The following is a 25,031-nucleotide window of genomic DNA, read 5'->3' on the forward strand; positions in this document are numbered from 1 at the left end:
CATCAATATACATCAGATCTTCAATCACACACAGACGAGTCAGAACAGGACAGGACACGAATCAAATGAAGAAATATCTGATGTCATAGAGACACCTGTAAATGGGAGAAAGACGTCCACCAGCTTGGACTACCGACTATGTGGTAAATATCATGGATGAAGATATAACATCATAGTAAGTCGCTTAACTATCTGATGAAAATGAAGACCTTCAATATTGCCACGATGCTAAAAATTGTATAAGAAAAGTAGAAAATAAAACCAACAACATAAAAGAAGTAGATTATAAAATGACTTTAAAGAACAAATAATAATCAATTAGCTCGAAAAGCTAGATTAGTTGCTCGACGATTTACTCAGGGTCCAGGAATTGATTTCAATGAAATGTATGCTCCCGTTGCAAAATTACGACAATAAGATCTATATTTGGATTAGCTATGGAAAACGATTTAAATTTGAACCAAATCGATGTCACAATTTCTTCTACACAAAATTTAAAAAATTGTTCATGAAATTTCCAAAATTATATAGGAACTTATTTGAATGAAATCATGGTTGAAAGTAGAGGAAAAGATGACAGTTTATATCATAAAACAAAAAGGTGGAGTAAAACAAACATCGACGTGTATGAAGATGATATGTCAATTGCTTCCTCATGTCCAAAAGCGCGGAAATAGAAAAGATCTACTTAAAACTAAATTTGGAAAGACCGAAATGAATGCTCGGTATAGATATTTACTAAAAAGACGATGAAATTAAATTAAACCAAGAGACTTTCATAGAAGACAGCTTCAAAGATATTTAACTAAAATATCGCCTACACCCCTGGAGGCAGGTCTTATATTAACAAAAACTAAATTGTAAGAACAACAGTCCTCTTTCATACAAAAATCTAATTGGAACTCTCGTGTACCTGGCAATAGCCAGAAGATTTGATATTATGTTTACCGTAAGTTATTTGTCTCAATTTAGTTACTGTTACGAAGAACAGTATTTCAAAACCGCTTTCAACAGCGGAGGCTGAAAACAGTTACGCTAACTGAAGCTGCAAAGGAAGCCATACATTTAAAATCCTTGTTCAGCGACTTAAATGTATATATTGATTGCATAACAATTGGTGTGATAACCAAGCACCATTAAAGTTAAGCCAAAACGATATGGTAACGTCGAAATTGAAACATATCGACTTAAAGCCTTACTTCATCTGGAACTTGATTGAGGTGTAACAGAAGTAAAGTGAAACTTATGTACAGAAAATATGGAAGATATCCGATATCCTGACAAAGCAGCTGCCTGGGCCGCGGCTGCAGAAACTAAGAACAAGGTAGTGGTAGCTGATAGCGGCTGACAAGATGCTTCCGACCTTTTTAGCTATACATATTCTATATTGTCTTTGTATATATAAAAAGTAAAATCTATTTGACATTATCACATTCGAAATAAAAAGCTTCACTTTTCGAGTTAATTAATTTTACCTAATGATGTAAAAAAATAATTCTAACTTATTCTTTATTGAATTTTAGGTACCACCTCATTTAAAATAGCCGCGTGACGGTTACGGAAACTAAACTCAAAAGCGCACACCATGTCAAAAAATATGATGCATTTTATAGTTATAAAAGTATTATTTAATATAATTTGTATTTTACACTAAAGTTTTGTTATTTTTCTAACAATAATTAACATTAATAATTATAAAATTTAAGACATTTCATTACAGTGACATCTACATTACCAGAAATAAATTAATTGTTTCATAAAATTAATTGTCTACTGTCAACACCTAAGCAATACGAATTTTACCACCGTTTATGTTTACGCATAATGTCAAATTCCCTATTTTAATAAAATTGCAAAATCGAACATAATAAACTGTTTAACTGTCAAAAAATACATTATTTATATATTTATGAAACAAATACGTCTTTTGGATGTGGGTTATGGGTTTAAATAATTCTATTAAATCAAAAGAACATTCCTTTACACGTACCAAAGAGAACGCACGAGCCGCTGACAGCGCCAGCCGTGGAAACGTTGTGAAACTAAAATAATCATATGACTCGCACTCGTCACTTTTCCTTCAGATATTGATTTGCGCCTTGTTCTCGTTTGCCGTCGCATAGTTTTTGTGTAATCATCTGGAATGGCGAGTCAAACACAAGGGATCCAGCAATTGCTGGCAGCTGAAAAACGTGCTGCAGAAAAAGTGTCAGAGGCAAGAAAGCGTAAGTATTTAGATTCTAACAATTACTTCTTGAAAATATTTTCATGAACGTTTTTCGTTTAGGTAGGTACTACAGTGAACAGTATATATTAGTAGTTTTAACATCTAATTAGCGTTTAAGTCAGATTTTAGTATTAACAATGTATAAAATATGAGTTTGGGTATCGTAATCACATGATTGGGCGTAACTGGGTTAGATGGCTACCTTTGTCGTTGCTTTGGTATTCAACCTTTCATGGCAGTCTTCATACCCATACCTTTCTATTTATAGCTTTATTATTTGTATTCTATGTTAAACCTACATCTTTAATCTTTGGTTTAATTAAGTAGAGGGACTTGTAAAAAACAGATCTCATCAACTCTTGATCAATTAGTATGTCATCTCATAACATGGATATGTCATGTAACTAATATTACAGGAAAAGCGAAACGCCTAAAGCAAGCCAAAGAAGAGGCCCAGGATGAAGTTGAAAAGTACAGACAGGAGCGTGAAAGGCAGTTCAAGGAATTTGAAGCTAAGGTTCAGTTTTAGCTTTCTATTTAATTTATAGTCCAAGAGGTAGTGAACCCTGGGAGTAACGGTCTCCCTGTAAGGTTAGAAATTTGTATACTTACGATTTATGACATGCTAAGAGCAATAGCCATGACCTGGCAGGCGTCAGCCCTGCACGTCATCAGCCCCTTTATTTTTTGGACTGTTAAGTAAATTGAGTTTCAAAACTTGTTTCTGTAAATTTGAAAATTTAATAGGATAAAGTTTATTTATTGTACATCTTAAAAAAAAATTGACAGGCGATTACAATAAGCAGAAGTATATGACAGATCAATTAGAAAACGTACAGTTGATGAGGTAAAATAAACTTTATCCTGTATACTTAAAATTGTTATATGTTTTCAAGTAAACGTCTCAGAGTAAATATGTACAATGCCAGGCGGTTTTGAACAGCATAAGACCTTGACAGGCGAGGGGACAGCTGCTAAGGGCGTGCAAATAAGAAATGTTATATGAACGCATACAGTAAATGCAATGTATTTTATTAGGTTTTATGCAATCTACATTATTTTTAACATTCATTTTCTTCAGCATCATCCGAAATATCGCTATCACTGTTTTCATCATCATCTGATTCTTTAACAATGTTTTCCTCATCTGAAAATAGTAAAAAAAAATATTTTAATGAATCAATAAGGTTGTTAAGAATTAAATATCAAGCACAATTACATAGGACTGCGTATTAAATGTTACGGAATAAAATAGTTGTATGTTACCTGAAATGCATTCCTCAGTTTCAGTCGATTGTACGGTGGCAGTATCAGCAGGTCCTTGTAAAAGTATGTCGTATATAGAAGATGGAACCGTATTCCCCTCAAACCAATTAAATTCGTAACGACTATCAATTAAGTTCCAACCGTTATTTTCAGGTGTAAGAATTGTTGGTTCTTTTAAATTACAATTTCGCCATATATTTGTAATGTAGGCAGTTCTTAATAATTGTTGATGTAGTTCACGTTTGCAGGGTGGTAAATTCGATGAATCATAGCTTACTACTTTGATTTACTTTTATTCAACGTAGTCTCTGTAAATCGTACAGTTTTTTCGTCAGTGTCTTCGTTACAAATCACACAAACCACGTGTTCCAATTCCATCTTGCACACTATTTACTGAAATGTTAATATTAAGTACAACAATACACAATATCACTGCACAATTGATAATAATATTTAATTTTTAAAAATTCGAAATCACTCAACATAAGAAATGTTATAGCTCAAAGCATCTTCACAAGTAAAAATCATTGGCACAACTGACGAAATTCTTCTCTGTACATTGTTACTCGAGAGCAGGTATACGTCCCTTCGTATTAGATAAACGGTCTCACTCGCACTATAGGCATTCACGCAACACCTCTCACTCGCACGCCCTTAACGCCTGACGCCTGTCAAGGTCTTCTGCTGTTCAAAACCGCCTGGCATTGTACATATTTACTCTGAGACGTTTACTTGAAAACATATAACAATTTTAAGTATACAGGATAAAGTTTATTTTACCTCATCAACTGTACGTTTTCTAATTGATCTGTCATATACTTCTGCTTATTGTAATCGCCTGTCAATTTTTTTTTAAGATATACAATAAATAAACTTTATCCTATTAAATTTTCAAATTTACAGAAACAAGTTTTGAAACTCAATTTACTTAACAGTCCAAAAAATAAAGGGGCTGATGACGTGCAGGGCTGACGCCTGCCAGGTCATGGCTATTGCTCTTAGCATGTCATAAATCGTAAGTATACAAATTTCTAACCTTACAGGGAGACCGTTACGCCCAGGGTTCACTAGCTCTCCAGCTATTATGTCTAGTTTTCTATTATTTTGATGATCTGCCTTACTTTAAATGTACATATTATAGATAACAAAAGTCATATTAATTATATTCTAAAATCTAAGGGATGGTATTGGTTCTGACTAAATATAAATTTAGTTTAAAAAGAAGCTTCTAAGATTATATATAAGTATATAGTTACTGTAGTAAAGCATAATAACCGAGACAGAAAAGTGCTCCAAGAGCAGTGCTACACTTTTTACCATGTTTCAATGTTTTGATCAATTGACATAGTTAACTTTTGTTACTTAAATATAAATTTCATATAAGTTTCACTTACTGAGTGTAAATCACACTAAAACAATCTTGTTTGAGATTTAAGGAGATTTAAATTGGTTTTAGCTAATAAATACTTATATTATGTAGAATTCTCCATTTCTACAATAGAAATATATCTCTCTTTATTGTACTTTCTATCTTTTACATTATTAATTAATTAATAATAATCAGAAAGACAAAAGTTTATAATAGTGAGGTGGAAACTTGGCACAGTTTTTCAGTCAATTAAGGATGTGGGAACAGATTTAAAACTTATATACCTTAAGACCATTGATATATATAACATAAAATGATTATATTGCACATATAAAACGGCACAAACCCATTCAAACATTGACACTCCATAGTTATCCTATGCAAGAAACTTGTTTTCAACAAGAATTCTTATTCAAATACAGGATCTCTGTATAGGTGTACTAATTAATAAAATTTATTAGTTTTGTATAATGTTGCAATAATATGTAAAGCAGTATTAAATGTATGACATTACTTTCCAGCATATGGGCTCAAGGGAAGGTGTTGCAGCTAAGATCGAAGTAGAAACCAAGGTCAAGATTGAAGAGATGGTCAAAATGGTCCAGACCCAACAGGAAGCTGTAAGTATTTGATATTTTTTCCTACTTCATGTTGAGTTACTTATTATTTTTAGCATTTTCATAGGGTACTAACAACATATCTTTTATCTGCTTTCTTAATAAAATAAAATTCGAAACTTTCAGGTCATTCAAGACATTCTTCAGCTGGTGTATGACATCAAACCCGAGTTACACGTCAACTACCGCATAGTCTAAGCCCTAATGTTTTGCCTCAAATAATCGCTTATAACAAGCACATATAGTCTTTATTGTTGTTTATATTCCGTAGCTATTCGGCGTCATTAATACCGCGTCATTGTCACATTTGACAACTTGACCGTCGACGCCTATCGCTGTACATACCTAGCTTGGTGTTGCCAGTTAATGTTAATCACTGGATAAAGTTATTTATAAATCAGCTCGATATCATTCCATAATACAATATTGGAAGACCGATGAGAAACAAAAAAAATTGTATGTTATTCAATGTTGTATGTTGAATAGAAATATATATTTAAAATAATAATTTGGAATGTTTTTATTTGTCTTGTTACAATGTAGTCCTAATGATTACAAGTGTACAGTATTAGAGAAAATATATTGCATGTTAATGTAACAATTCATTGTTTTATTTACTCTTGTTTGTTGATCCAGTCTGGATATTTCAACTCTGAATTCCTGTAAATAAAGGACTATTTTAATTATCATTTTCCTACACTATAAACTGCTATGTTCAAAACACATGTTATCTCTATATATCTATCTAGTCTATTGGCAATGCAACAACATTTTATGGAAATTTTTATAGAAAAATTATTGTGTTAGGAAAAAATGCATGACCAGCTCAGGGTGAGCTAAGATACAATCTAAATACTGGATTCTGTGCGTATGTATGTGTAAGTGAAGGTATATGTGATAGCAAAACTTACGTAAGTTTAAATGTGGTTTCACCGATTGTGTCTATCCATGTTGTGACGGCTCCTACTGCAGAGAAAACTGCTGGCTGGTCCAAGAGGTCGCAGCGTTTGGAGGAAAAAGAGAGAATTCCTACCAGTACCCCATTTAGTATAGCTGGTCCACCTGCATCATGCTATAATGGAATAGAAAAAATCCTTTGGCTGTAAATTCTAAAGCTAGGCATGTTAGAAGCATTGTTGAAAAAAATATTTTGGCTTGACTGATTTTTTTTAAATTGTGTTGAAGTCAGAAGAATATCTTGGAGCTGCAGAGCTTTATATAAAATACCTTATCTGAATTGAACAGAACTTACATTGCAAACATTTTTAGCTTTTGTAATATATCCAGCACAGAAGTTTGTACGAGTCACCAATTCTCTGTAAAAGTGGGTATAACATCAACATATATTTGCCGTTAATTAGTAGAAAGAGACGACTGAGATACTTTAGTTAATATATGAATAAGACAAGATAGTATACTTCTGAGATATTACCGCCCATATATTTCTTGACAATCGGCTAAGTCGTATATAGGTAACTCCAACTTTTGCAGTAACACTTGTCCACCGAGGCCACCGATTCCCTTAAAACATATATTTGTTTATAAAAATGAATATTGAAGTACAGAACGTGAGTCCGGATTAAAAAATAGTGTTAGAGATATGGTCGAAAGAGAAATAGCTTATTTTGAATTTTAAAACATAATCTATTTAAGTAACTAACCAAAACCGAACCCCATCCCAGAAAAGTAATCACACTGTCCGTGGGTACAATCCTTTCTGTAGCATAGTCGATTTTCGCAACTTTACTTTTCATTCTATCATTGGATATATATCTATGTAATCGGATCACTGCGAAATTGAACTCAAGTGTATCTGGCTTGTAATTGGGGTGAAAGAATATCTCCGACACCCTGTATATCTCACCACCGGATGTGGCATTTGAGGATCCCAATCGGATTGTTAGCATCTTTACGTATTCACGGAAAAAACGATTGTTATATTGCCTGAAATTATACAACACATACAATGTGAGCTTCCGTAAACATAAAAATATACGTAATAGATATCGTAGACTGTCTACCCGCTGAAAATCTAATGATTTATAAGAAATATTCATAAATATGTATATTCTTTTGCAGTTTACGGCAATAGTGTTTATCAGATAAAAAAATAAAAAAAAACAATCATTTAAACATATAGGTAACACAATGTACACTATTGAACGTCAAAAAAGAAATATATATTAGATAAAAAAAATCAGTGGCGCTACAACCTTTTAGGTCTTGGCCTCAGATTTCTGAATCTGTTTCATGATAATTTTTTTAATCTAATAGGCAAGTAGATGATCAGCCTCCAGTGCCTGACACACGCCGTCGACTTTTTGGGATCGAAGACATGTCGGTTTCCTCACGATGTTTTCCTTCACTGATCGAGAAAATGTTAAATGCGCACATAGAAAGAAAGTCCATTTGTGCACAGCCGGGGATCGAACCTACGACCTCCGGTATGAGATTCGCACGCTGAAGCCACTAGAACAACACTGCTCCGTATATTAGATAAATGCTTCTAATTTTACATTTACTGCCAGTTCTCAAATCAAGGGCGTAGAACGGAAGAGAAGAACTGGCAATAAATAAACTCTCCGCCACTCTTATTAAACGCCAAGTTTTTTGTTTTACACAATGTTTGTAAGGAGCTGCAACCATTACACCATGTTCCACATGACATCACAGAAATTAATAGTTCATTAATAATAATAAAATAAATTAAAAACAAAGATTTGTCCTCTATCAGCAGGAGGCATGGTGAAATAGGAGCACGCACTTAGATTCTTGTGGGAAGAACACGAAAATACATAGTGGAAATAACTAACATCACCGCAACCGTGAAAACTTACAACTGAAGACAATGTGCAGCAGTGAGGACTCGGTCACTAGCGATGACGGCAGCGCCGCACCAAAGTTGCTTGTTTACAAGTAAAGCGGCCAAAAAGGGATATTCCTCAATAGAGGCTACTTCATCTGCGTTGTAAATACGTCTAAAGCGCTTATCTGGAGTTTCTGAAACTTATAACGTATAACGTTCATTAGTATAAATTATTTCACTCGTGTAAATTCTTAAAATACACTATGAGTAAATTCATACAAATATCAAATAGGAAATTTGGGAGCTAGATTTGGTCGGTCGGTAAGATTATTCCTTCTACTAAGTTACCTTGATCTAATGTCGTAGTGAGTTTATCTGTCCGTGACGACTTGACTGGGTACTCTATAGGAAGACCATCATACTCCTGCTGCGTTATGCTCTTCCGAAATATATTCTCTGATTCCACTAAAACATACTATATTTTACATTTGAAGAACTGTGCTAACAATTTAATTGCGAAAGGCAAAAAATCACGCTAGTATTTGTGAAAAGTGAATCCCTAATTTCTTTGTTTTTAAACATTTGTAATGTTAAGATTTTTGCTAATCTTTCTCTTTTTAAAAATAGTTTTCTTATTTTTAGACTCGCGTAACTTCGTAGCTCCATAACTCGCTATAGACCACAAGCCCATGAACAAAAAATACCTGTGAAATGACCAACGTGAATTACGCTTAGAAGGCTGTTACTATATCTGAAAATAGCTCTGAGCACTATGCCGTCATTTCTGAGCGGTACATGTGAGTACGTGAGTGAATGGACTTTCTCAGGTACAATGGGGGAATTTCGACTAATTATTAATGTACGGCTATGTTATAAGCGTATAGATGATTTAAAATAAATGTCGAAAAACCTAGTGCCGTACAAAAGTGATGGTGCCGGAAGTCGGTGCAAATTTTTAATTCGACGACAGTTGCAGAAGCAATATAGGTCATTTATTACTGTACGGCATTTGTGTGATTTCTTTCGGACACATATACAGATACTTTACCCGTAAAGGCCGTACATATTTCCAGCGGAGCGGTCGAAAGCCAAGGGTCGGAACCCTACCCCTACACCCATATACCCTAAGGTCATTGTAAAATGTACGGCAACATGTTCAAAATATTATTTAACACGGACAATAATGTTTTATAATTATGCCGTCCAAATATTATAGTTAATATTTGTGTAATTAAATATTTATCGAAATTTCAGGATTTACCAAGTTCTTACTGCTGTAAGATCAGAGAATAATGTACGGCAACTTGTTTTTTTACATAATGTTACTAAATATTACCGTTGTACATTATAGCCGTTCATTATAAATGGTAACAAATAAAAATATTATGATAAAAAATATATGAAATTTCCGAAATTTAGATGACTTTTCAAATGCTCCTAGAGTAATATGGGGAGTAATATTTTCAAAGATTATTGTTATTTTATATGTAACAAATATAAATAAACAAAAAAAACCAGATGCCGTACATTTTACTCCAGATTATTCTTTACAGCTGATAAAAACTTCGACGACGTTTGAGGTGTCCCTTAAGGTCATTAATAACTGTACATATCTGAGTATACTACCATAAGGCTGTAAAGTGTATTTACAGCCTTTTCGTACCAGCAGAGAGAGGTAAAGGAAAAATATTTTTAACAAAAATAAAAATACGTATAATACAGGGCGTCCCAAAGTTATAAGACATGAAGGGAAAGTACCTTAAATATCGCAGATAGGGTATTTTACTAAAAGAAGACTTTATGTTATCTTTAAAAGTTAGTAATTCTGCATTCAAAGATTTTTTGAAAACTACTTGCCTCGTCTGGAAATCGACCCGGCTTAAATTTAAAAAAAAAAACACCCCTACTTTTATGATGCCAATCGAAAGAATGGCCAAAACCTAATAACTTTTCTAAAGTAACAGACTCGTAGGGGATTATTTAGGCCAAATACGATAGATAATGTTTTTAATTTGATTAAAAAGATATATTCACACTGTTCCTTTCTTTTAAAATACTATGTTACTTAAGAAGAGTTATTAGTTTTTGGCCATTCTTTCGATTGGCATCATAAAAGTAGGGGTATTTTTTTTTACATTTAAGTCGGTTCGATTCCCAGACGAGGCAAGTAATTTTTAAAAAATCTTTGAATGCAGAATTAATAACTTTTAAAAATAACATAAAGTCTTCTTTTAGTAAAATACCCTATCTACGATATTTAAGGTACTTTCCCTTCATTTCCCATAACTTTGGGACGCCCTGTATTGGTAGGCGGTGGTAGCGGACTATCAAAAGTGTACGGCATTTATCTTTTATTGAAGATTGTCTAAAGTATTAATAACCTGTGTTATTGCCGTACTGATAAAAGTTACCGGAAAATGACTCTTTTCTGAGGAAAGTAATTTACCCCATACACATATGTGTTCCACAAAAAATGTACGGCATGCTGGAAAATTTTATCTATTTGTGAAGTACTCTATAGATCATTTAATTTTATGTTGTTTCATATCATCATCACCTATATGCTAATCAGACATATGTTGCGACCCTTGGCTTTCGACCGCTCCGCTGGGAATATGTACGGCGTTTACGGGTAAAGTATCTGTATATGTGTCCAAAAGGAATCACACAAATGCCGTACAGTAATAAATGACCTATATTGCTTCTGCAACTGTCGTCGAATTAAAAATTTGCACCGACTTCCGGCACCATCACTTTTGTACGGCACTAGGTTTTTCGACATTTACTTTTAATCATCTATACACTTATAACAAAGCCGTACATTAATAATTAGTCGAAATTCCCCCATTGTACCTGAGAAAGTCCATTCACTCACGTACTCAAATGTACCGCTCAGAAATGACGGCATAGTGCTCAGAGCTATTTTCAGATATAGTAACAGCCTTCTAAGCGTAATTGACGTTGGGTCATTTCACAGGTATTTTTTGTTCATGGGCTTGTGGTCTACTACGGACTGCTACGCCACTTTGCTATGTTTTCATGTTTATGTCTCCTTTTTTGCTAATTTTCCTGAGGTAATATAGGTATTTTTAAATAATAGCTACTTACTTTCGTCTGAATCTGTTTCGCAAAAACTTTCGCGACATAAAATTGATACGAAAAGAATCGCCCACAGAGACATTTTAAACGTTACTATTTTATTGAACCTTTCTATGTTTATCGATTCAATATCGATAAAACGCGTAGTAGTCCAAGAGCTACTTTAATTTTTATTGTACCTCTCGATTCGATATGTTTTTTATAAATCAAACAACTCAACAACACACAAGTGATTTATTAAAGTCAATGCCAGCCGTGCCCATGAGCGTATACAGTGGAGACAATCGGTGCGGTGTAAACGGTTCGGATAATTGGTGCGACTGGGGCTACGACCAGGCGAGGGACCGAGTAGCCGTGGTTGATGACGCTAGACGTGTAGACGCCCGGCGCGTGCGCTGTGGAAGAAACAAACTTGTACAACCGTTAAGTGGTGCGGTTACGCGCGATGGCGCAACCTCCCATAACGCGTTGCTCTCTTCATGTTTCCCTTCACTGTAAAGGGAAGCTACAGTCAGATTTTAGACCGCTTTAGCTAATTAGTCTTTCGAGAAATCTAAATGTATTATAACTAAATACAAGTTACATTTATTTATTCTTGCCTTTTAAGCTGGGCCTGCGCTTACAATAAGCCTCCTAACTCCCTAACAAATTACATATCAATTGTTTTAGATTCCAAATAACTTTGCATAGCTCTTAAACTATTAAAACAAAACATGTAGCTATGATAAATATAATATATAATATTAACACTCACCTAAGGTTGTCAATCCCAGCCCAAGGGGAGTTGGGTTAGCTACGGATAAGCCTACGAGGGCCAAAACAATTGCCACCTGAAAAACGTGGTTTTTATGAAAATAAATAATCATTGACGCCAATAAAACTTTCGGGTATTTAAATAATTCAATTTAAATAAAAATACTTTATAGGATTGAATCACGAATTTCTTAAAATTTTTAACTTAACTCAACGTTACCAAGGGCATTCAAACAATCGCGGAGAGACGAATGTGAAATTTAATAAGTTCTTATTTACATCATTTGTACTCGTGTAAACGAATGACAATATGACATTCTTCTCTTTTTTTATTTTAAATATATGTGTAGGTACATTTTAAAATAATATAAACGAAAAATTATACTATTGGATAAAAATGTTGCACCAAATTAATGTAGAGTAAAAAATGAACTTACTGCGCACTTCATTTTTATGTATTACGCCACTGAAACCGTTAAACACTGATTTTCAGGAAAATGCTTCGTCCTTTATAGACGAGTGTCACGGTTCGGCGCGCGCGCATCCTTTGTTGGTTATAAGGTATCAGTTATAATTTACTAATTAATATATTAATTATTAGAAATCTCCCGTATAGGTAAGGGTGAATGATCGATGTTAGTAATTGAAATAGTTTCAAAGTAATTACAATATTACAATACAATATACATTTTGTGTGAACAACACGAAACAACAATCAATTAATGTCATGTAGAACAATTGTTTACGATTAACCTTGAGACACCTAAATGGTCAACCTATTTTTCTACACCCTAGAATATATATTTAAATGTTATTAAATAACTGGATTTGACCTCGAAAATAACTTGACTAAATACCGTACCTACTCACTTCTCTTTGGTTTGATTCTCAGTGAAACAACGTATTTATATCTGTAATCAGACTACATTATATTTGTCTTATTATACATTATCCATGTTTAATAAGCGGCCTGAATTACATTCAGTCATAGAATTTGTTACAACATTTATAAAACTGGCTGGCTAATGCTTCGGCCAATCGTACAATCATGTCACAGAAATAAATATGGGAATATAATATGACATAAGAAATTCTTTATTTAATGTGTTCTTACGCTTACTCTTAGTGTCACTACACTATTCCACACTATTTTTCATTAAACTTTGGAAGAAATCATCAAATTTGTTGTTTGCCGACGCTTTATTGACAGTTTGGAGTAGGTGGCAGAAAGTGGAACTAAATTGAAATGAACACGATAGGCAAGTAATGGAAGGTCATCAATTCGAGTCATTTGCCTAGCTGTTTGTTTAAATGGCTGAATATCATTCAGGCCGTTAGTTGAACTACTCTGTTTACTCAGTTTAGTAATAAGACAAGGCTGTTAATTGAATGGCTAGCTAATAGACCAGTGCCGATAATTTTTGAAACCAAAAAAAATTACAGTATGAAACCCATTAGAAAAGCAGGGGAAAATGATCAAAATGAAAGGAAAAATAAATTACGGTCGATCTGAGGTCGGGAAGGGGTAGGGGGGGGAGTTTTAAGGGTAAAAAACGGTTTATCTCGATTTCCGGCAAAACTAAAAGTCCTATCGAAGAAAACTAAATGGCAAAGTTGAAGGTCATAAAAAGATCTACAATATTTATATTTGCAGATTTTTCATATAACCTCAAAATTTAGGTGAAAAATTCAAAAAACCAACTTTTTGGTTTTTTATTTCTATCTTTTACAAAAAATTATTTTTTTAAACGAAATTTGGTGAAAACTTACCTTATTATGTCCCAAATATACTGTAATTTATTTGATTAAAAATATTTATTTCTTCACCTTATTTTGAATTAATATCGAAAAAACACCCTAATTTTCAATCGAAAATTCTGACGTCAAAATTTCAGCTTTTTTCAAAAAGTTGATGTGCTTTCAGTGCGTTGAAATCTCTACTTTCCTATGGTAAAAAAATATATATATATTACCATAGTAAATCTTCTCAGAAAATGCAAAAAATCGTATGCAGTAACGCCCAGACCCGTCATCCCCTTCCCTACTTCTCTATGAAATACGAAAATTTTAGCCCATCTAAAGGCTAAAAATTTTTTTTAGGTCACTCAGGTATATATAAGTTTTCTTAAAATAGTAATAAATAGGCATCTAATTATAATTTAAAGAAGATTCATAGAGAAGTAGGGAAGGGGATGACGGGTCTGGGCGTTACTGCATACGATTTTTTGCATTTTCCGAGAAGATTTACTATGGTAATATATATATTTTTTTGTACCATAGGAAAGTAGAGATTTCGACGCACTGAAAGCACATCAACTTTTTGAAAAAAGCTGAAATTTTGACGTCAGAATTTTCGATTGAATATTAGGGTGTTTTTTCGATATCAACGCCTTTAGTACACCTACGCGTTCGTATGCGGCTGCGAATCTTTGCGAAATAATTGCGGTAGCGAAATATCTGCGGAACGTTAGTACACTGCAGGTTTTTCGCTAGGATATGTCATTGTAGCTTTCGTGGGCTGTAGGTGCAGACGTCGTTTCAGAATGTCATCTGAGTCGTCCCAGTCGTCGCTTTCAGATTCTGAAGAGGATTTTGTAATCAACATGCCCAACTAAATATAATTCAGGATAATTTCGAATCAAATTCAATAATAATTCAATATTTTCGGCTTCCATTGTGCGAAATTCTGTCCTCACTGACAGAACGCGTGGTGACGCCTTGCGATGCGAAACTCCAGTAGCGAAACCTCTGCGTCTGTGTAACAGCCATTTAGTTGCGAAACAATACCGATAAGGACGCAACTATTTCATCTAGCTATATATTAGAGCGAGACAAAACACATGCGAAACGTTGCCATACAACTTACAGTTTTTTCGTCGTTTCGCTGCCGCATGCGATTGCGTAGGTGTACTAAAGGCCTAATTCAAAATAAGGTGAAAAAATAAATATTTTTAATCAAATAAATTACAGTATATTTGGGACATAATAAGGTAAGTTTTCACCAAATTTCGTTTAAAAAAATAAATTTTTGTAAACGATAGAAATAAAAAACCAAATAGTTGGTTTTTTGAATTTTTCACATAAATTTTGAGGTTATGTGAAAAATGTGTGAATACAAAAGTTGTAGATCTTTTTATGACCTACAACTTTGCCATTTAACTTTCTTCGATAGGACTTTTAGTTTTGCCGGAAATCGAGATAAACCGTTTTTTACCCTTAAAACTCCCCCCCCTTCCCCTTCCCGACCTCAGATCGACCGTAATTTATTTTTCCTTTCATTTTGATCATATTCCCCTGCTTTTCTAATGGATTTCATCCTACTGTAATTTTTTTCGCTTTTTATTTATTTTAAAGGCTATCTGCTCTGGTCTATAAGCTATTGGCTGCGACTTAATTGATCCTAATTTAACAAAAGTCGTGTCGAAAGAATAGGTATTGCTAGTTGCTACTTATTTTCATATTATTAGAAATAAAACACTGTAGGTAAAAATAATAGCATTTATTTTAATATAACCAATAAACTGAACAAGCTTTTTTAAACAAGTTAAAATTAAATGTAAATTAAAATAATAATTAAATAACGTCACTTCTGGCTTATTCACTGCAAGAATTATTTCTGAAAAAGATAGGTCTTATTAACACTTGAATACTTAGAAAAATCGCAAAAAGTTTTCGCATGATAAATAATTTAGATATTCGTTGAGAAATTGCGAGCTGGAAGTAGATATTTTTTTAACGACTTACCTTCCATCGATCGTTGTCGTAGTCCCAACGCGAGGAAAGCCCATCAATCGGTGCCACGCGTAGCTCGAGCATTCTTCGAAGTTGAGCCTTCTGCGATTCCTTTGAGAACGAGCTCGGTAGAGGTTCCCATACTGTAAGATGTAAAACGACAAGTTATATATCATATAATAGCATATTGAAATAAATGAAGATAGATTGGAACGTAAGACTCAAGGGAAAACTGTGTGGCGTTAGCTTGACAATCGTTTCGCCAGTTTGGACTCACCATAACGGCGGGAGAACATGATCATCCAAAAGCAAAAAGACGTAGCAAAGAGCGCCCATCCCAGACAGAACTTCCACTGACCGGTGGGCGCTTGAAACTCTGCAAACGTCTGGCAGAAGGAGGCACGATACAGCGCCTTCTTCTCCTCGATGCACAGAGTGCGCCAGTCACACCTCTCTCTGTCGCGAAGGGCCTAGAGGACAAGGGTGGTATGAAAAGGGAGCAATTAGTACCATAGTAGTGGCTGAACATGACCATCCAGAAGGTGAAGGAAGTGAGGAACAGCGCCCAGCCAACACAAAACTTCCACTGGCCCGTCGGATGCTGGAACTCCGAGAATGTTTGGCAGAACGACGCCCGGTATAAAGCCTTCTTTTCTTCGCAGCAAAGTAGCCGCCAGTCCCCCTTCTCCTTCTCACGAAGAGCCTAGATAGGATAATTGCTTAGTGGAAGCGGAATCTGTTAGCTATTGTTTGTTTGTAAAAACTATATACATAATATATATATTTGTTAGCTATGATAGTTTAAAAAAAATTAAGTAGGTAACGATTCCGTCAATAATATTATTCAATCTTTTAGCAAAACATCAATCTATCCACTCTGTTAAGCCGGCAGGTAGTAGCGATCTCTGTTACACTCACACAGATATCCCTGGTGTTCTCCTTGAAACGCACAGCAGGGAACGGGAAATGGGCATCATCCTTGTAGTTAGCCATACCATTGACCCCGTGACCCACCCAGTCGCGGTTACCTATACGAGAACAATTGTACGTCGTTCTCACAGTGAGGCCGAAAGCTCCACATTTTATTGGCAAGGAGGAGATATTCGACAACATTCCGTGGGTTTCGAAGTCACAACCAGTGACGTTGCGTCACTGATATCGATATTATGTCTTTTAGTTTTTTATTCAATTTTGTGTAAATGTTAAAGAGTTCCTATGTATTTGTCAAATTATTAAGCGGTTTTTGCTATAGTATGAGAAATTGCTGACTACGTATATCATGTTTAAATCTATTCTCGTTGAAGATGTTCATTAGAATTACTGCATATCTTTTAGATGTTTCACTCTTTTATTTTCAAAGTTGGAAACACAATTTAACACATCGGAAGCATATAAATATTTTAAACAAGTACTTGTGAACAAAGATAGTTTCGGAAACGGAACGTGTTTGGATAGTTTTGATAGATAGAATGATAGAGGGACAGACTGACATGGCGAGTGATGATCGCGTTTTGTTTTGTTTTGTTCTGCAGAACTGTAATGTACTACGGTGTTACATACTCAATACTAAAGTTAAATAAATCAATTGCGAAACACAGTTACATATAGAATCCGTTATGTCGATTAGATCTATTTGTTTTACATGAAGAACAGACAAAATCATTTTTCAACAGGCGTGATACACTGACGCTAAATTTATATGGGAATCTCACGTGACGATTTTCTCAAGCCCCTGAGTTTCAATTCCTATTAAAAGACGAAAGCCTCTACATTAATAAATAAACAATTTCCTAATGTGGTTTTCCACATACATCTTAATTGTGCAACACAAATTTACTACTTATAAATATTTCGAAACAATTGTTATGGAAATAAAAATCAGTCATAAACTTTTAGATTATTTTATGCCATTTACATTTCACAATATTTTAAGTGTTGAATACAGATTAAATAAATATATCAATAAATATTTTTAACATATTCCAAAATGTACCAGAACAAAATGATAATTATTGTAGCGATTTTGGTAACGGGAGATTGCTTAGAAGAAATCCCAAGGAGGGACGATATACATAAAACGGAAGCCATCGTTGAACATACGATTAACAGTCTTTTCTCGACATTGAAATTGAAGAGAATTCAGCAAAGACCAAAGATACTGGAATATACAACTTTGCATAAATATTTCGCGTCACTATCATTGCAAGATGATTACAACTTGAAGAAAATTCTACAACTAACAAAAGTCAATTCGGAACATAAATTTTATAATGGAACTGACTTTATAGCCGTTATAAATGAAATAATAAATGAAGATATAGTTAACAGATTAAACGTGGATGACATTAGTGTGATATCGTATATTGAGAGATTTATTTCCAGATTAAAGAAATGGAGAGAAATTTACGCGCCAAAAACCATTTACGTCAATATTAATTTTAAAGTCCTGGAACATTTGCAGAAAACAGTTAATAAAAGTTTTGATTCTAAAAGTCAAGATAATCTCATTACGAGCGACAATGAATTTTGGGGTTTGTAACCATGACTTTTTATAATTAACAGTAATCCTGAACGTAGTATAGGTACGTGCTTTAAAGCTATCTTTGGCTTGTCTTTACCATTTTTTTTTCACAATCTGTTGGACGGCGTATGGAAGAATTCAACTGACTTGCACTTAATATTATTTATCGGTTGTCTAACAACGGAATTGCTAATTTTCAGAGCCAAGTGGTCGACGTATTTACAGAGGTCAAAGAACCAAGATCAAATATTTCCCATTCATGGCTAGTGTGCACATCTTCAACAACTTCCATTGCGCTGGATCTATAATAAAATCTGACCTCATCATCACAGCTTCGTCGTGTTTACAACTGTAAGCCACTTATATGAAATATAAAGTATTCTATTCGATCGATTCGATTTCAACATTTGAAAGGATTCTAACAACTCAAATATTTTTATACAGAGCCTGGAATAACCGTCTATTCCGAGAAAATCCAGCATTCCTTTCTGTTCGAGTCGGGAGTTCCTTCTATAGTGGTGGTGGTGAGGTCATACCGGTATTAGAAATTTACTTCCACCCTGGATACGACCCTAAAAGTCTTAGAAACAACATCTGTATCCTGCGGCTCGTTCGCCGTTTGAATTTCAGAAAACGAAATAAGAGAGTGAAAAGGATAAACATAGATAGAAACCCATGGAACCTACCAATGAATACTCCTGGTGTCACGATTCTTGGTTGGGGTGCGAAGGGTGTAAGTTCAGTTTTTATGATCAAGCAGAAATGGTTTTTATGACAAAAATGTCTCATGCATTTATTACTTTTAACACATAAATAAATGCCTAAAATTTCAGAGTAGCGGCATAGTTTACGATCCATGGAAAAATATATTATCATATTCGATTTTGGATATTTATCCGTTGCCAGACTGTCGCGACGTGTATACTAGGTTTGTATAATGTTCAATACTTCAACATTAAACAGTTCAGTACTTCCACGTACACATTATTTTTTAATTTAATATTATTTTGTTATCAGACGGTATGTGACACACAAACATTTTTGTGCTGGTTTCTTGTCCAAAGGCGGAGGTGCATGTAACGTACGTATTGTTTATATTATTCCATGTAACCTTTTCTATAAGGCAAGTGGAAATAATCCAAGAATGGAACTCTCGTATCTATACTTATTGAGCTTGTGTCACTGTATTGCAAAATAACCTTACATGTTACGTTATGTCATTTATAGCGTGACGTAGGAGCCCCGGGCGTGGTGGATGGTAAGCTGATGGGAGTGGTAAGCTTCGGCTCCCCCACTTGTGGGACTCCTGACGCCCCCACTGTCTTCACTAAATTAGGATACTACACTGACTGGATAGAAGACGTTATGGAAAAGGTAACAATTTGTACTTTATTAAATTCATACATAGCAAACTTGATTAAGGTGTGTGCGTGTTTAATATAAGGCAAATACCAATTATATTCAATGGCACTCTTAATATCACTTATAATATTCATCATATGTTTCAGCCCGTACCTGTTTCCTTGAAGCGTACCACAAAGAAACCATTGTTCGATGTATTTAGTGTTATACCTTTGGAAGGACCTACGACGACCACATTCAAAATACCACCTATCACAGGAAACAAGTTAGACCCTATATCAATTCACGACATCGACAACACATTAAGACATATAGACGAAAATCTTTTTAAAGAATTTGTGTCCACAATGTTCACCAGTAGTGAAATCGATAAGTATTTACAAATTATTAGACAACAACCGAAAACAAAAGGAAATGTTGAAAACAAAACAGCGACAGTTAACGTCAATAGTGAGAGTGATTCTTCTATTGATAAAAGTGATGTAGTATTTGTAACCAAATCTCCCGAATTTGACGAAGCTGTAGTTAAAGCAGAAGATATTGAGATACGGGGCTCAGAATCTGACAGTGACAACGAACGAAATTCTCAAGTACTATCACAAGAATCTTACAGGGGCGAAGAAAATCAAGCAATAGTAGACGAATCCAAAGTAGAAAGTGATATAATTCAATTCATGAAAAACATAGATTTGAAAAAAATTATTCAAGAAGAAGTAATGGATACGCCAAAAGCGGGAGAAAAGGGAAAAAATGAATCCTTTTTAAAATTAGCATACCTTAATGATACTGATAAAACAGGACATGGTGATAACCTGGACGATAATGATGGATTAAGCTTAGTAGGAGATAATAGTTTCGAAGATATGACGAGGTCAAAACTCAACAGCACCAACAGGATTTTTCCCGAAAAGGAGGTTTATGGTTTATTGTCCGATGTTATCGAAGAGGAAGTACAAAATAAATTAGTAAAGGGTTTTAAATACTTGGGTTTTTTATTTAGAATACTACTAAATAGATATATTAGAATAAAATTAAAATATACACCCATTTTTATGTAATAAAGTAGCATAATTTAGAAATTGTAATATTAAATAGTATCTGTCTACAAAGTATTGATTTATATGTCAACTTGAAAATTCGAAATTGAGTTTGACGTTTAAGTTTTCACTGTGAAGTGTGAACGATCGAATGTCCATTTGGATTCTCGGAATACAGTAGCTAAAAATTTTCTTAAGGAAATAAGCAAAAAGGTAATAATACTTTAAACATAAGTCTTTTTGAAAAGCGCTTGTAGTGTGCTGTGCTTATTTATTTATGATTATTTTAAATTTAAGTCTACAAGGCACCGCAGGTAAGTGTCAAAGTTTTTATTTTTCTAAATGATTTTGAAATTGGAATAAACGCATCGAAGCAATCTTTTCTGTTATATTTTTCGAATTTTTCGTATTTTGCAGTTGATTATTAAAATCAATTTCTATTAATGTCAAATCTAACAATATTTTTTTCACTGTTATGTAACTGACGATCGATTGCCATAACCTATCAATTCTTATCAACAACACCTTTGAATTTAGAACACCTCACTCTGTGTCGTTATTACTTGCGTCCTGGTGAAATATTTACAGAACTTATCTTGGTAGAATATATTTCCAGAGTTACTGTATATTCCCTAAGCTATATACTGTATATAAATATTTTTATACCATTTTAACTCTAAAATCTCCTATCATATCCCATATCACATATCCTCCAAAAGTCCCAACCATACATAATGTATGAGTTTGGTACCTGGTTTGGTTGGTAGGATGTGTTAACTATTTAATCTTGTACAGACAAGTTGATTTTCCTCATACCTTATTACAAAAATGTGCTATTCAAACATATTTGCGCCATATTACTATACTTTACACTGCTAGTTTGTTAAGTTCTTGTACTTCTACCTATTTGAAATTTGCATTGTTTTTATAGCAAAATGGCCAACCTCCTTATGCGCCAGGCACTTATAAATGCAATCCGTGTTCCAGTTGGTACCCGATCTGTTAGTGAATTAGCTAAGGTAAGTCAAATTCATTTTTAAAACATGTGTGTGCTCTAAAATGTATTGTTAATATAGTTTGAAAACATTTACCAAATAATACTTATATATACAATATATATATTAATTTAACATAAAGTAGAATAATAAAGTATAAAGTAAACTATTTACTTTATGTAAATGTTTAATATTTTTTCCAGATTGGAAACCGTGAGTGGGTGGGATATGGTTTCAATGGACAGCCCAACTATGTCGACAGGCCTGACTACCCTTTGCCTGCTGTCCGATTCGGTGTAGAGACACCTGATATCAAAGTGCGTATTGTAGTTTTTTTAGAAAAGCCTTAAGTTAAGTTTACGTTGTCTCTTTAAATTTTGATCTATGAGAATAAGAAATATATAGATATAACGTAATGTATGAACATTCTTAAAACAGGTCCTGCGTGAAAAGGAAAAGGGTGACTGGCGCAAGCTGACCGTTGAAGAAAAGAAAGCACTTTACAGAGCATCCTTCTGCCAGACCTTTGCAGAGTTCCAGGCTCCAACCGGGCAGTGGAAGGGAGCCGTGGGATGGGCGCTCTGTTTGGCCTCATTGTCCCTTTGGGTGTACATGGGAGTTAAAATGTTTGGTAAGATTGATTCTATCATATAGTGAAGTTATCTCTTAAACGGAAAATGAGGATTACTCATTAAATTAGGACATATAAATTACGTAGAAGGGCTAATGTGTGTGTTTATTACTGTGTTTTGTGTTAACTGTTTTCTTTTGTGCAAGGAATTGTAGATAAAAACCATTTATGTTCAAAACTTGTTAGATTTCTTTGACATGAAATTTAATTCTTATGAAGTTTGGTAATTTTATAATATATAAAAAACTAAGCACTCAAAAACATCTGTTCTAAAACTTAAAACATACAAAATTAACTAATTACTTCTGATTAAAATGGCTTGCTTAGTTACTTGTCTGAAAATGTATTTCTTTTTAATAGAAATGCAGAACTGTCTGCCAAATGTTGCAATGATATTTTTAGTTGGTCTAATTTTGTCATAAGTATGGTATCTTAAAAACACTAAGACTCCTCCAGGCTCTCATTTCTATTCGTGCATCAAATTCTATTTAAATTTAATGTTAAAACATACACTTAACGAATTTGTTGATTTCAAATGTTCAAAATTTGATTTTCAGTATACAGCCCTCTTCCGGAGTCCTTTAGCGAGGAGTCTCAGAAGGCTCAGCTCCGCCGTATGCTGGATCTCAAGGTCAACCCTATCGATGGAATGTCCTCCAAGTGGGACTACGAGAACAACCGCTGGAAGTAAATGGTATGCTCATTGCTTTTGTTCTTCCGTTCACTCAGTGCCCATATACAAACGTCACTGACATGTCATTACACCAGATATCTCTTGAACAATGAGAAGTTAATAATATATTTGAAGACGTTCCTGAATATTATATTTTAGAATTGTTTGAAGTAATTAGTCAATACAACTTTTTGTTAATTCTATAACTAAGTCTGAGTTATTTACATTTATGTCTGCCCATCACATCCCGTGAAAACTACTTGATTTTTATTTATATAGATAAAATATCTTTATAAATGTATTTTGTTAATTAAAACATCTCATAAAGGTCCTTAATTTTAAAATATCTCTGTTTCTTATTAAATATCGCTTTATACGGATGATTTCAATCGACTTCAGAAATCCGGAAAGAAGATGTTTAGGAGCAAATGTTATTACTATTAATATACAATGAAAACCAAGAGATATAAAAATTATATTATTCAATGCAGCAATAAATAGTTAATTCCTTGTTTCAGGCTGTCTGAAAGCGTTTTGTGGAGGCTGGTGTAGTGTAGACAACGTTATCGTAAATAATTATATTGTTCTGTAAGATATGCAAATAAAATTGTGATTCCATCAAGGTTTTTTTTCTTAAGTAATATTAAATAACATTAGAATTGAGCGCATTCTAGAGATGAGTAAAATTTACGAACACCGTGAATATTATCGAAAGTCGAAAACTTTAATACTACCGTCTACAATATGTAAGAAGAAGTACCCATAAATATTTTTTTATAATTTTTTTTGAGTATTTAATTATTATTTTGCAATGATTTTGAAGACAAAAAAAATAACTACGTATCGCTAGCGATGTCCACCTATTTTTGAAACCCCAATGGTCACTTACACCATAATATCTACTACTGATAGAGGTTAAACGTTTTATTTATTTATTATTATAGTTGATTCCAGTAAGATATGTATGAAGAGCATGGTGAGTTGGTTGGTTGGTTAAAGACATTTTGTAAAAAAAATGGCGATTTATGAGTGATAGAGTTTATGCCAGTTCTTCTCTACTGTTCTACACCCTCGAAGGTAATTTAAAACCTGCTTTTTGCTTACGTCCCTAAGTGAACTTTGTGTTAGCTACATTGATTCTTTTTAAATTAAATAAATCATCCAACACGAATGAGAACAACAACAAATAATTAAAGGTCAACAGAAGTAATCCTACGGGCTACGATTGCGCCGTTTTTGCAAATAAAACTTATTTCGGAAAATCATTTTTTTATCTATTTGAGTGTAACGTTTCGTTACTCGGTACTAGATGGCGCACTCGTTACTCAGTACCGAATACATACGGTTTGCTACAACTCTGTTTGTGGTCCATGATTTAGTTAAATACATTCGTGTCACCACTCATAATAGTACATGTACCGCAGAAGAGTCGAATTCTTCTGAAGGAATTGTATCGCAGATTTAGATTTACAAATCATACTTTTTAACTATAGAAAACAGTGTAGTGTTGGCCAAGTGGTGTAGGCGACTCCCAAAATTAAAGGTTGAATCTAGGCTTTTAAAAAGTAGATTTTACCACTTACCCGTAGGTACGATGAAGATAAACTTTGTGAGTTTCCTCACAAAGGAACGGTGTATCTTAAGACCCTTAAACCGACGACACAATCTCAGGCCTACTTGACTAAAAGTAATATAAACGATCAAAGCTACAAACGTCATCTGATCAATTTGTCATAATTATTATGAGAGATATAATATAAGAGCTGCCCGACACTATGTAAAGTTGTTTATTTATATTGTGCGACAAATTATGAGTTTACTTGGTGCCGCAAGACCTTTAATATATTATGTTGTTTTATTAATATAGGTATATAAGTATATATTAGTACTGTTGTAAGTTCCATATTAAGGGTGTAATCTTTAGATCGCCCTTTTGGCCTTTT

General features: G+C 33.9%; 6 protein-coding genes and 1 long non-coding RNA gene across 9 annotated transcripts; 4 read left to right on the plus strand and 3 right to left on the minus strand.

The window, feature by feature from the left end:
* Nucleotides 1–2,051: 2,051 nt before the first annotated feature.
* LOC125059719 (V-type proton ATPase subunit G) lies at nt 2,052–6,080 on the plus strand. The gene is made up of 4 exons (XM_047664262.1): nt 2,052–2,225; nt 2,644–2,744; nt 5,384–5,482; nt 5,606–6,080. The coding sequence occupies exons 1-4, from the start codon at nt 2,144–2,146 to the stop codon at nt 5,675–5,677; spliced, it is 354 nt and encodes a 117-aa protein (XP_047520218.1). The 5' UTR covers nt 2,052–2,143; the 3' UTR covers nt 5,678–6,080.
* LOC125059720 lies at nt 3,233–4,168 on the minus strand. Its single transcript, XR_007118719.1, has 2 exons — nt 3,494–4,168; nt 3,233–3,374 (listed from the first exon to the last, which is right to left on the minus strand). It is a non-coding gene; the product is annotated as an uncharacterized LOC125059720 (long non-coding RNA).
* Nucleotides 5,693–11,513, minus strand: LOC125059718 (trypsin 3A1-like). Its single transcript, XM_047664261.1, has 8 exons — nt 11,394–11,513; nt 8,634–8,750; nt 8,317–8,485; nt 7,141–7,423; nt 6,912–7,000; nt 6,732–6,795; nt 6,391–6,551; nt 5,693–6,139 (listed from the first exon to the last, which is right to left on the minus strand). Exons 1-8 carry the CDS (start codon nt 11,464–11,466, stop codon nt 6,094–6,096), a joined length of 1,002 nt encoding a protein of 333 aa, XP_047520217.1. The 5' UTR covers nt 11,467–11,513; the 3' UTR covers nt 5,693–6,093.
* Nucleotides 11,514–15,621: 4,108 nt separating this feature from the next.
* LOC125059799 lies at nt 15,622–17,365 on the minus strand. Of its 2 annotated transcripts, none has more exons than XM_047664417.1 (4): nt 16,788–17,365; nt 16,380–16,572; nt 15,882–16,012; nt 15,622–15,753 (listed from the first exon to the last, which is right to left on the minus strand). In XM_047664417.1, the coding sequence occupies exons 1-4, from the start codon at nt 16,980–16,982 to the stop codon at nt 15,748–15,750; spliced, it is 525 nt and encodes a 174-aa protein (XP_047520373.1). In that variant the 5' UTR covers nt 16,983–17,365; the 3' UTR covers nt 15,622–15,747. The 2 variants fall into 2 exon arrangements, with proteins under 2 accessions (XP_047520373.1, XP_047520374.1); XM_047664418.1 differs by lacking the exon at nt 16,380–16,572 and adding an exon at nt 16,147–16,339 and having other exon boundaries at nt 16,788–17,363.
* Nucleotides 17,366–17,780: 415 nt separating this feature from the next.
* On the plus strand, nt 17,781–19,449 carry LOC125059842 (ovochymase-like). The gene is made up of 4 exons (XM_047664483.1): nt 17,781–18,400; nt 18,591–18,741; nt 18,835–19,123; nt 19,224–19,449. Exons 1-4 carry the CDS (start codon nt 17,857–17,859, stop codon nt 19,326–19,328), a joined length of 1,089 nt encoding a protein of 362 aa, XP_047520439.1. The 5' UTR covers nt 17,781–17,856; the 3' UTR covers nt 19,329–19,449.
* LOC125059843 lies at nt 19,413–20,765 on the plus strand (the record flags this gene model as incomplete). Its single annotated transcript, XM_047664484.1, has 3 exons — nt 19,413–19,471; nt 19,618–19,764; nt 19,899–20,765. Coding segments are annotated over exons 2-3 (975 nt in total), but the record flags the coding sequence as incomplete, so codon positions are not given.
* Nucleotides 20,766–20,889: 124 nt separating this feature from the next.
* LOC125059840 lies at nt 20,890–23,710 on the plus strand. 2 transcript variants are annotated; one of them, XM_047664478.1, is made up of 6 exons: nt 20,890–21,002; nt 21,721–21,808; nt 21,988–22,101; nt 22,223–22,415; nt 22,973–23,109; nt 23,607–23,710. In XM_047664478.1, the coding sequence occupies exons 2-5, from the start codon at nt 21,725–21,727 to the stop codon at nt 23,104–23,106; spliced, it is 525 nt and encodes a 174-aa protein (XP_047520434.1). In that variant the 5' UTR covers nt 20,890–21,002; nt 21,721–21,724; the 3' UTR covers nt 23,107–23,109; nt 23,607–23,710. The 2 variants fall into 2 exon arrangements, with proteins under 2 accessions (XP_047520434.1, XP_047520435.1); XM_047664479.1 differs by having other exon boundaries at nt 20,968–21,103.
* The last annotated feature ends 1,321 nt before the right edge of the window (nt 23,711–25,031 follow it).

Source organism: Pieris napi, chromosome 20 (assembly GCF_905475465.1).
Source record: "Pieris napi chromosome 20, ilPieNapi1.2, whole genome shotgun sequence".
Taxonomy (NCBI): Eukaryota; Metazoa; Arthropoda; class Insecta; order Lepidoptera; family Pieridae; genus Pieris; species Pieris napi.

Bases quoted from the DNA above. Each gene is read 5' to 3' on its own strand.
- LOC125059842 (XM_047664483.1), top strand. From the start codon at position 17,857: ATGTACCAGAACAAAATGATAATTATTGTAGCGATTTTGGTAACGGGA. The intron at 18,401-18,590 runs GTTTGTAACCAT...GCTAATTTTCAG, and splicing joins GAGCGACAATGAATTTTGGG to AGCCAAGTGGTCGACGTATT. The intron at 19,124-19,223 runs GTAAGTTCAGTT...CTAAAATTTCAG, and splicing joins TTGGTTGGGGTGCGAAGGGT to AGTAGCGGCATAGTTTACGA.
- LOC125059840 (XM_047664478.1), top strand. From the start codon at position 21,725: ATGGCCAACCTCCTTATGCGCCAGGCACTTATAAATGCAATCCGTGTT. The intron at 21,809-21,987 runs GTAAGTCAAATT...TATTTTTTCCAG, and splicing joins CTGTTAGTGAATTAGCTAAG to ATTGGAAACCGTGAGTGGGT. The intron at 22,416-22,972 runs GTAAGATTGATT...TTTGATTTTCAG, and splicing joins CATGGGAGTTAAAATGTTTG to TATACAGCCCTCTTCCGGAG.
- LOC125059799 (XM_047664417.1), bottom strand. From the start codon at position 16,982: ATGTTGTCGAATATCTCCTCCTTGCCAATAAAATGTGGAGCTTTCGGC. The intron at 16,573-16,787 runs GTGAGTGTAACA...TATCCTATCTAG, and splicing joins AGAACACCAGGGATATCTGT to GCTCTTCGTGAGAAGGAGAA. The intron at 16,013-16,379 runs GTACTAATTGCT...TACATCTTACAG, and splicing joins CATGTTCAGCCACTACTATG to TATGGGAACCTCTACCGAGC.
- LOC125059718 (XM_047664261.1), bottom strand. From the start codon at position 11,466: ATGTCTCTGTGGGCGATTCTTTTCGTATCAATTTTATGTCGCGAAAGT. The intron at 7,424-8,316 runs GTAAGTTTTCAC...GTATAATTTCAG, and splicing joins GCTGCACATTGTCTTCAGTT to GCAATATAACAATCGTTTTT. The intron at 6,796-6,911 runs GTAATATCTCAG...CCACTTTTACAG, and splicing joins TGTCAAGAAATATATGGGCG to AGAATTGGTGACTCGTACAA.
- LOC125059719 (XM_047664262.1), top strand. From the start codon at position 2,144: ATGGCGAGTCAAACACAAGGGATCCAGCAATTGCTGGCAGCTGAAAAA. The intron at 2,226-2,643 runs GTAAGTATTTAG...CTAATATTACAG, and splicing joins AGTGTCAGAGGCAAGAAAGC to GAAAAGCGAAACGCCTAAAG. The intron at 2,745-5,383 runs GTTCAGTTTTAG...ATTACTTTCCAG, and splicing joins TCAAGGAATTTGAAGCTAAG to CATATGGGCTCAAGGGAAGG.